General features: G+C 38.2%; 1 protein-coding gene across 1 annotated transcript; it reads right to left on the bottom strand.

Moving 5' to 3' along the window:
• Window positions 1–3130: 3130 nt before the first annotated feature.
• Window positions 3131–9943, bottom strand: LOC126809541 (adhesive plaque matrix protein 2). The gene is made up of 8 exons (XM_056098878.1): window positions 9841–9943; window positions 9299–9438; window positions 8728–8813; window positions 6997–8118; window positions 6468–6606; window positions 5573–5717; window positions 3829–3920; window positions 3131–3490 (listed from the first exon to the last, which is right to left on the bottom strand). The coding sequence occupies exons 2-8, from the start codon at window positions 9424–9426 to the stop codon at window positions 3334–3336; spliced, it is 1869 nt and encodes a 622-aa protein (XP_055954853.1). The 5' UTR covers window positions 9427–9438; window positions 9841–9943; the 3' UTR covers window positions 3131–3333.
• Between the last annotated feature and the right edge of the window lie 1314 nt (window positions 9944–11257).

The raw sequence follows: 11257 nt of genomic DNA, 5'->3' as shown, positions 1-11257 counted from the left end.
GTAAAACGTCAGTATTTCAGTTCAGGAATGCATTATCTCTCAACTGACTGCGGCTAAAATACTCCACAAAATAACATACTCCCCGCTGTGTTTCGTTTGATTAGAGCTAATCCCACTAAACACTGCTTTAATGGAAGCAAATTTCTGTTCCAAATTATGACTGGTCAATAGTCCGATTATCAACCAATGGCTAAATGCGTAACAATGTCATTACGTTTAAAACAAAGCTCCAAATTGGACCAAATATGTTTACATAACGTTACGTTATGACTCAGGATTTTATTATGCCCAATTAACCAGTGCCTAGCAGAATATTGCAGAAAATCTAATTGCGTGACAAACGAGGCTATCAAGAAGAATACAATGTAAACAATACTGTATGAAGATGAACAATACTTTCACCGTTTTTAATACCTTAAATCAATGTCCAAAGTTTTAGGGAAGATCCCAGATTAAACGAAGGGCTGTCATGGTGCTGTACTTGGGATAGATTTGATTGAACGGGAAGAATTAACACACTCCCTCAAAAGTTCAGGTATCAGAAGCCAATCCAGCAATTGCCAGAGAGGGATTATTCGGGCCATTGCTTCAGGAATATGCAAAATAAGAGATAAAAGCACGCTCGAAAAAAACAATACAATGATGTTTACAAGGCATGTTAATATTAGGGATTCTTCAACTAATTAGTGTTCATAGTCAAGTGCTATTTTTTTAATTAACAAATATGAATTCCACCATAGTTGGCAAATATAAATTGGGACAATGGAAATTCAAGCCCATAGCAATTTTAATGGAAGCGTGACGTCGCGGCGAACAAGGGGATGCAACTATGATTTTAACCCGGATGAAATAACTGGAATCAGACCACCAATGTTTGTTTCATTGAAGTGGCTATTCGACCAGCTGAGCTGTAACATATTTTCAAACTTTTTCTCTATGTAATGAACAGACTGTTACATAGTTATGAAAGGTCGACAGGGGCATTCTAACTTCCAAGTTCCGGCTTCCAACTTTCATGTTCTGACTTCCAACTTCCAAACATAATAGTGGCCAAGCGAATATTTACGGTGGATCCAGTTTTGAAAATCAAGTCTAGCCATTCTAACGGCATAAACGCAGCGCGGAGGCTCAAAGGGATATATCTCTTCTAAAATATTTTGGTGCAGCCCATAACTTATTTCCCCATTGACTTTGCCCAGCTCCAATTTCCCCCAAAATTTTCGTTGGGCAACAGATAGGGCAACACTTGACCATGCCTTTGCTTCAAATTTTGAATAGGATTGACGACTGAGATACTAAAACGTGTAACTACCCACCATACATATCAATGTAACCAGCCTGTAATTTCTGTAATTCTGTTATCCTTCCACCTAAAACCATGAATATTTACCACAACCTGGCAGAAAATGTTAAATCAAACCCTCTTCTTCGGTTCTCAGAGAGAGAGAGAGAGAGAGAGAGAGAGAGAGAGAGAGAGAGAGAGAGACGAAATACAATTTAATTGTGGCATGCCTCCACACTTGAGATCATTAGACACGATTCTTATTAGATCCCGAAAATTCAAGCAACTGTAAACTTTCGCCGGATACTTTTGTTTACATATAATGTGATATGGGATCCCCCTTTCCACTTACCACCAGCGGTAACGCCTAAAGTGCCGACACTGACAAGAGGCGAAAACAGACCTAGTCTGAATCAGGGTTCGTTTTAATACAGCTTCTTCTAATTTATTAACTATGAAAATACAACGTATGAAGTTGGAACTCCAAAACAAAACAAAATACCAGGACTCTACAGGAATCTAGATTTGAATATTTATCAATCAGGCACCACCTCTGTAGACGCCCAAATATACTAAGCAGCAAAAGAAACGTCAGGTTTGTATGTTACTCTGAATAGACGCATTCATAAAATTTGCCAAATGTTTTATTGTATATCTGTGACCACATCTCCAACTTTACCTGAACAATAAGGCTCCTTCTCAAACATAGAATTGAACCCAGGAAATGTTCTCAAAAATGCAACCTGACTTCTGAGATGGTAATGGGTGCTCCATGATTTTCATGTAACTCATAAATGCACCCCCATACCTGGTTGAATCATTCACACTACAACGTCAGCAGCATACCACGACTCACGACAGCTCAGAGGAACCAGGCGTCTGGAAGACTCGACGATGGTCTCACTGCTCAAGCCGTTGCCAATCACTTCCAGTTCAATGTTCGGACCATCTACAGGCTTCAGCAACGCTTTCGGGCCACCAACACAACGGATGATCGCCCTAGAACTGGTAGACCAAGGGTTAGCACAAGGCGACAAGTCTGCCATGTTGTGCGACAGCACGTGCAGAATCACTTCACACAGGCGTCTGAGACAGCACGTCAGACAGTGGGAATACACGAAAAACCCATCAGTACCGATACAGTGCGCCGACGTCTCACCAGAGAGAACATCCATTGCCGTAGACCTTACCTTGGACCGATCCTCACCCCTCGCCATCGACGTGAACGTCTACAGTTTGCCCAACAACACCAGAACTGGTGACACAGGCAATGGAGAACTGTTCTGTTCACAGATGAAAGTCTGCAGATGTGTCATGGAATGAGACACATAGGGAGGTCCAAGCATAATGGTTTGGGGTGGAATCGGCCTGAACCAGAGAGTGGGTCCTGGGGAGTTCCAAAATCTTGGTCCAGGGAGAGGAGACGGCATTACAGCAGTGCGCTACATCGATCAAGCTCTCAGACCCTTAGTCCGGACTTAGTCCGATTGAACATCTTTGTGATGAAATTCAGAGGAGACTTAATAACGTCGTACTGAGACCATGAATTGTGCCAGTTTTTTTCTGAGAGTTTGGTTCCAGGTGCCAATGGAGTTCATCAATCGTCTGTTCCACTTCATGTACAGACGCTGCGCTGCTGTTATTGACACTCGCGGTGGACACACCAGATACTGATGTTTATAGACTGTGTACAGACTTTAAACCTTCTCGTAATGTTTTGGAATTGTGATGAATTAATCATTAATGTGTCAACATAATGTTCACAAAAAAATTGTTTTGATCCATTTAGTAAGTCGTTTTCTAGAATTATTTGATTAAAGTGCCTCTCAGATTTTGAAATCGTACTGACGTTTTTTCTTTTTTTTTTTGCTGTTTAGTATATATGCATTTGGATTATTCAATATTCAGTGGAGGCGCAGAAAGACATGCCGATCTAATACATTCCCCACGAAATACACCATTCATCCGCAACTCTCTTTTAAAAAAAGGTAATTCTTTGTAGCCCGATAAAATATAAATATACAACGAATGAATTCTTTTCTAAGATCTTGTTACATTTTGATGTCTATATAAGCTGCATTATCAAAATCCATTTTCACGCCATCATTGTCCCCATTTCTACTTTCTATATTTCCTTCATGAAATCCATTTCCATAGGTTGTGTCATCCATTGGGAAATTCATTTGTTCTCCTGACTTTGTTTTATTGCTAAAATAGATAAAAATAATAGTACATTATTGAATTTCCAAATGGCATTTTAATTTACAATTGCAACAAATATTGTTTGTTTAGTCAACTTTCCAAAACAAACTGCCTCATGACACCCATCATATAATGTCTATTCCATGAAAGATCAAAAAAGGTAAATGAATAAAAGTAAAGATTTTTGAGTTGAAATCCGGACAGAAAAATAGTGATCAAAAAGAACAAAAATTATTTCATTTAACGAAAATGTATGATATAGTTTCCAGCAATATCTACAAAAAAAGAGAAAATCGTCGATGTAAAAGCGAAAAATCAATTTCAGAAGGATTTTTCCAACTTACGTTTTACAAACAAATAAAAATACAGCAATTACAGCAAAAACACCTACAGCTACACCAACAATCAATTCTGTTTTATGAGAAGACAACCAAGGCTAAAATTTCAAGTAAAGCAAAACGTAGCGTTACTGTTATTGGAAAGTACAACAAAAACTTATTAGCTATGTTAACTCCCCAAATGAAAAGTTAGGGGAGGGGGGAGCATACCATGTCTAATGCACGACATCTTGATCTGAGAAGCTAGCAGGGTTAAAATATACTGTAGGCCTAACACATACTAATTAATGGAAGAACAAATACTAAAGACCCCTGAAGGATAATTATAAATGTTTACCACACACAGGAACTTTAAATTTTGTTCACATCTTTCAAGATATCAATAAAGTTAACAGGCGATAAAATTAATATGTATAGCTTTTAAGTTCCAGGGTGAATTCCAGCACTCAAAATATGAGGATAGATACCAATAATTTAATTGCCTTGAACCTGGTGGACCAAACCCCTGTTGTTAGTATGTCAATTAGAACTAAGCAATTAACATTTTGTGGTCTCTGTGTAAAGACAAGTAGCATAATTCCAGAACGGAAGGTCTACTGCTCACCACAATCATCCAAGATCTTTTGATTTTTAACACATATTTAAAGTTTCATTGAAATCGGATAATCAGTGTGGCCCCTAGACGATCCACGGCATTGTATTACATGTTTTGCCACTATTTGCGTAAAGGGGTGCTTCCATTTTGACGGAAACTTTCGGCCCGATTTTCGAAAAAATCAGATGCAAACGTTACAGGTTATAATTATAAGGCCAGCGTGCCCATTGTTTATAGGATAGTTAACGTATCAACAAACTGGACTTTTACTGAATGATGGCGACATTTCTAGAAAAACTAAAGCAGCATGGGTCCAGACATGAAATGAAATGAAATGGGATTTAACGTCCTACTGTTCTGCTAGGCTAATGAATACGGGCGTACGCCATACAGTGTGCTAAAAGAGGAAATTTTGACCGGGGTGTGGCACTATGGCCTATTCTTACATCGAATTCCAACTGCCAAGGAATATTTTACGTGCACACCAATGTATACACGGGAACTAGGCTTTTCGTCCTATCCGAACGACTAGACAGCTGTCTATGTCAGGACCTCCATCCTACACCACTGACAAGGGGAAACCACGTCGGAAAATCCCGATGAACTTTCTCAGCAAATGCAGGGATCGAACACGCGATGTCCAGACATGAACCTCCAAGACTATCCCAATAGTAGTGCCTGGCTCGTCTACATCTTCATCAAAACACACACCACCACGCACACACCCAATCTGGAAAATCCCGAAGAACTTTCTCGGCCTCCGCTATAGTATCGAAGCCCAGAACTTCGAGTTGGTGAGCCGGCACCTTACTCACAGAACCACCGTGGTTCCCGCTGTTCGACAAAGACATGTATTGGGTTTCATTCGTTTCTAATGATTTCTCACCATACCTTCAGGTGACTTATACATAAAGTAATAATAAGCATGTTATCTTTTCCATCCAAGCTGTTCTCGGACGTACTTAATTCCACAATTCTTTGCATCAAATCATACATATTGGTCTTTAGTTTTCATATGTATATAACAATCTGGACGCACGTAACTAACGTACGAAAATTAAATGGTAACTAGCTTCTGCAGGTAGGGTGGGTCTGCCGTTCAGATTGCAATCTGGATTGTGCCCTTAATACATCCCTTTTTTTACAGAAGATTACCTCAGCTGTAGTAGTTTGTAATTCTCCAGTATAAACCCTATAAGGCAGCGCTTCGGGTACTCCTTTCTTCAATTTTTCACGAAGTTCAGTCACACCTCCACTGTTATTGGTTGATACTTTAATTATAACCTCAGTTAATTGTTCTCTGACAAAAGAAAAAATATTAAATACATGTATACGCCGAATTGAAATAAATGAAATTCCAGTTTAACGCCACTTTGTCATTTGTTAGGCACACTGAAATCAAACGTTTATCTTAATCTTAAGGTGTGCGATGTATGCCACGTGTGTAAATAATTTGCAGGGAAATCTCACGGTTGAGCCCAAAACGTAACCTATCTGTCTGTACTTTCGGGCCCCTTCGGTTAAGTAGAAGAATGAAATCAGGTAGAGATTGGCAGGCCACACGTTGTTTATCAAACTGATCACCAGTAAATATTCGCTTGGTCGCCAATATAACTGATAGGGATGACATCCAGTAAAGTTAATCAGCTCTCAATTTTGACTTTTTTCTTCTGGTGTTTGAAGCATATCTGGATAAAAATGATTTCCTATTTAGTGTGAATGGGTAAATAGCTCGCGGAGGCGTAAAGCGAGTTAAAAGCTCCAATACTGCCCGGACCAGTTTGTCTTTCTACGTCCGATGTAAGCAAAGCACGTGCTATCGACGCCATATACAGTAATGTGGCGTCTCACGGTGGCGTCTTACGTAGAACTAAACTGGGTGTGACTGTAAATGTCAGTCATCTTTTGCCGTGGTTGAAGCTTCCCGCATTATGGCTGTAAAACAATTTGGTTGTTTACTAGAACATGTATTTGCATAGTTAATTTAAGCACAAAAAATACACCAGCGAAGGACAATCTGTAACTAATATACATACATGTATATACTCACCCATTCTTGCCAGTTTGATCACCCAACTTAGTAGAAACAAATGCGTCGACTTGAGAAACCAATTTGGATAGATATGCTTGCAGCTGTGTGATGTTAAACGATGACTTGCTAACCAAAAACTCAATCTTTATTTCAGCAACTGCAAAATAAATTATTGAACACTTTATCGGCTGCGTAAAGTATTGTAACCCATGATAGGCCTACACCTTATATGTAATAAGAATGTTAAAAGAGAGACTATGATGGGCATCAAATACAGTGCTAACAGATAGCGCGTTCATGTATAATCTAAACTTCGTCTTCACTGATATGCGGTGTTCAGAGGTCCGAGGTCAGGAAAAAGGTAAGGACTATTTAGCACGCCATACTCATAGCTCGTGACTGTGACGTATTGGTTGTAACACTTTACTATTTCAATGAAATTTTTACTACTTAAAAGAGTTGATAAAAAATAGAAACATCTTTCAATATACAAGTAAAGTAAATGTTTCGATCGTCAAATAAACACATATTTAAGTTGAATACGAACCCGTTTCAGCAGCTAGTGTTGTTGGCATCGGAATTTTTGCTGACGTTACCAGGTTTTCGGTAAATTCATGCGTTGTGCTACTCATTTGAGGCGAACTATGAACCACATCATTAGTGTATTCACAACTGGTTCCGTTAAATCCTGGGTAACAAATACATTTGGCCACACCAGAGACAATATCACACGTACCATGGTTATTGCATTTCTCTAACTGACAAACATCGTGTTCACATTTTGATCCACTATATCCTTTACTACAGGTACATTTTGCTTTACCAGAAACAACCATACACGATCCATGCTCACTACATTTTTCTGACTGACAGACATTGCTTTCACATTTGAGTCCACTGTATCCGTTGTTGCATCTACATTTCGCTTCACCAGAAACAACTGTACATGTTCCTTTACCGCCGCATTTCTCTGATTGACAGACATTGCTTTCACATTTCGATCCACTGTATCCTATACTACAGTTACATTTTGCTTCACCAGACACAATCATACACGAACCGTGATTATTACAATTCTGTGATTGACAGACATCGTGTTCACATTTTGATCCACTATATCCTTTGTTACAGCTACATTTTGCATTACCAGAAACAACCATACACGATCCATGATCACTACATTTTTCTGACTGACAAACACTTTGTGCACATTTGGATCCACTATAACCCTTAGTGCAGGAACACATGGATCCGTTACTTTTATTTATACAGCTTCCACCATTTAAACAAGGGTTATTTGCGCAGTGGTCAATATTGTCACATTCAGTTCCGGTAAATCCGCTGACACATTGACAAGAGTAATTTGAAGGATGATTCAAACATTTTCCATGATTTTGACATGGTCCACTTTTGCAATAGTCAATGACATCACACGTTTTACCCTTAAATCCACTTGTGCAATCACAGATGAAATCAGATGGCATGTTCCTACAGGTACCGTTATTCACGCACATGTTCTGTGCGCAATAATCATACTGTGAACAGTTCTGTCCAATATAATTGTTATTACACGAACACATGTATCCATCAGATTCAGACGTACAGTTACCATTGTAACAAGGATCACCAAAACAATAATTCCTCTTTTCGCATTTACTGCCAATATAGCCTAGAAAATAATTTATACGATGTAAAAATTTAGCTGTTCTCATGTAATCTTATATCGCCCTATACACAATACTGATAATTCTTTATTCATATAGATCGATTCGAAGAACCTGTTCTCTACTTATTAACAATAAGGGCCAGGAATGGGCTTTAGTTTAGCTGACAATAACTCTAAGTCTTTTACAGATATCGCTGAAATTCAAAAGCCCTTTTTCTCTTACTGATATAGATTAGAAATGTAAAAACTTTATATAAAAGAATAACAGTGACGCGATGACAGGAAGTTAATTTTGACGGATCATTGTCAATGGAATTAATTCTAATATTTGAAGAAAAAAAGCCAGAAAGCGGAATGGCGCAACCGAGTCGTTTTCACGACCTAAATCAAAGTTTTGCCTCTGTTAATGGTTTGGAAATGTTCCCAAAAGTGGTTCTGTCCAGTTTCACCCAGATGAGAATTATGACGTTAAATGAACTGCAGTGCACAAGAGAAGAGTGAACGGGATATTGATGCTCAATCTTCTCTATAGGTGTTAGTACTAGATATAATTGCCTGTAAGTTTTTCATACATTATATACATGTATATATGGATCAAAACAGTAAACCTACCTGGATCACATCTTATTGCACCATTAATGCATGTATAATGGGCACCAACCTCTGGTTTTTGACAGGAATTAAGTCGTAGTAGCAAACTGTAAAAATAAATGTCGTTTTAGATATGTCATATTGTTACAAAAGAAATACATATACAAGTCTAATGGGATGTTGACAATTCGAATTTGATATTCGTTAAGCATTATGCCAGTAGCAAACTGTAAAAAATGTCGTTTTAGATATGTTATATTTTCACCAAAGAAATAAACATACAAATCTAATGGGATGTTGACAAGTCGCATTTGAAATTCGTTAAGCATTATGCCATGGGAATGATGTAACATATTATGTCCTTAGCAAAACAAAAGGCTGAGCCCCATTAATTCTGATCTCTTTGCCTGCACTGTAAAACACTATCCGTATTTTTACAGCTTAATCGTCCAAGATAATGGAAATAATGCTGGTCTGCCACCAGCACACAACAAGAGTTATCCCCCTCGTGTGAATCGATTGCTCTGATGAAAATAATATGGCTGTTCTTCAACAGACTTAACACTCTGTTGTTATTAGATATTGAACTTACCTGGTAGTTCCATTGGTAAGAAAAACAAATAATGTATCTCCATCTTCGTTTATTTCAACCGTCCTTGTTAAACTACTAATAAGTTTACTGGATACAAGATTGTTGTTGTCAGACACTTCTACATGCATGGTAACATTAACCTGAAATCAGTAAATACATATTCAGGCAAAAACCTAATATGTTTTCTTTATGTCCCTGTAAAGCTGTTGGTTAATCCATTTACACTGTATTCCTACACACATTGATAAAACAGTAATGGGTGAGGGTTAATTACTTTAACAATTATTGTGAATACTTCAATTATAAACAACAATAAAGGTTTCTGGAATCATGCAGTTTTTACGGTAATTACGTAAATTGACTCGTATCGTAAATATTGGTCAAATCACCTTACAAATAAATCCTATTTTTATCTTGCAAACTTGAGTGTATGTTACACAGGGTAAGGCCTTCAGAAACCCATATAGAAATCCTTATGATTCATGGTTAACAAGATGTTTATATTGATTAATTATTTAATAGATGATGACAAGTATACTTACAGGTAAATCTGGTAGGTCTATTTCAATATCAGGTACCACAGAATATCCGTCTTCACCAAAATTTATTATGTTTTTGTCTTCATAGGGTTTCGAAGCAGCAGGGCAGTTTCTGGGTGAAAAAAAAAACACATGTCAAGATGGGTAAGTGGAAGTATCAGTGAGCGAATACAAGTATTTGTACTTATTTCCTCCATGTATAGGGGGGGGGGTGTGGATGGCCGAATGGTTAGCACGTGCGCGCTGTATCATAAGGCCTGTCATTGAGTCATCTGGCGTGGTTTCGAATCCCCGGTTGTACGTGACAAGGAGTAAGGTCGCCTGTCCAACCTCGTGGGTTTTCTTCGCCCCCCCCCCCCAGTTTCCTCCCACTGCTAAAGACCTCTACGCGCATGCGAATTATTGAAATAAAATTGAACCATCTGTTAGTCCCGAAATGACCTAGTTTGTGTCGAGTGGACGATAAACCCCATCTCTCTCTCTCTCTCTCTCTCTCTCTCTCTCTCTCTCTCTCTCTCTCTCTTCTCTCTCCATGTATAGTAATGCACACTTTTATGTACAGCAATATTATACACTTCCCAACAAGCTTCATACTCCTCGCAGTGTTTCGTTTGATTAGAACTAATCCCACTACTCACTGCTGTAAACAAAGCAAATTCTTGTTCTAAATTATGACTGGTCAATAGTCCGATTAACAACCAATAGCTAACTGCGTAACAATACCAAACAGAGCTCCAAATTGGACCAAATATGTTTACATAACGTTACGTCATGACTCACGATTTTATTATGCCCAATTAACCAGTGCATAGCAGAATATTGCAGAAAAACTAATTGTGTGACAAACAAGGCTATCAACTGTGAATACGATTTTTACTCTGTGGATATAATGTAAACAATATTGTTTTGAGACGAACAACACTTTCACCGTTTTTAATACCTTAAATCAATGTCCAAAGTTTTAGGGAAGACCCCTGATTAAACGAAGGGCTGTCATTTTGGATAGATTTGATTGAACGGGAAGAATAGACACACTCCCTCAAAATCGCAAGTATCAGAAGCCAATCCAGCAATGGCAAGAGAGGGATTTCTCGGGCCATTGCTTCAGGAATATGAACAAGCTTTGGCCTATATGAATAGTTTGGCTTGGTACCACTTTTAACATCGAAATTCTTGAAACAAGAAAACATTTAATATTCTAACTGATCCGTGATAATGACAAGGTAATAATTGAGGCGAAGTCCAAATTCATTGATAACATACAGATCCATTAACATAAACACACTGTTTTGGGAAACCGAACAGAACTAGAACTGGAATTCCCTAATTTACTGTTCTCAGTTTTGTCCGATTCACGCAAAGGGTTATTGGTACATTTTGATCTTCTTTGTTTATTATATACACATTCCTCGTTTTTAAA

The sequence above is a fragment of the Patella vulgata genome, chromosome 2, assembly GCF_932274485.2.
Source record: "Patella vulgata chromosome 2, xgPatVulg1.2, whole genome shotgun sequence".
In the NCBI taxonomy this organism is placed as follows: Eukaryota; Metazoa; Mollusca; class Gastropoda; family Patellidae; genus Patella; species Patella vulgata.
Note: the sequence above shows the minus strand (reverse complement) of the source record. Positions and strands in the feature narration are given on the sequence as shown.

Bases quoted from the DNA above. Each gene is read 5' to 3' on its own strand.
- LOC126809541 (XM_056098878.1), bottom strand. From the start codon at position 9,426: ATGCATGTAGAAGTGTCTGACAACAACAATCTTGTATCCAGTAAACTT. The intron at 8,119-8,727 runs GTAGGTTTACTG...ATTATTTTCTAG, and splicing joins TGCAATAAGATGTGATCCAG to GCTATATTGGCAGTAAATGC. The intron at 3,491-3,828 runs GTAAGTTGGAAA...TATCTATTTTAG, and splicing joins TTTTTATTTGTTTGTAAAAC to CAATAAAACAAAGTCAGGAG.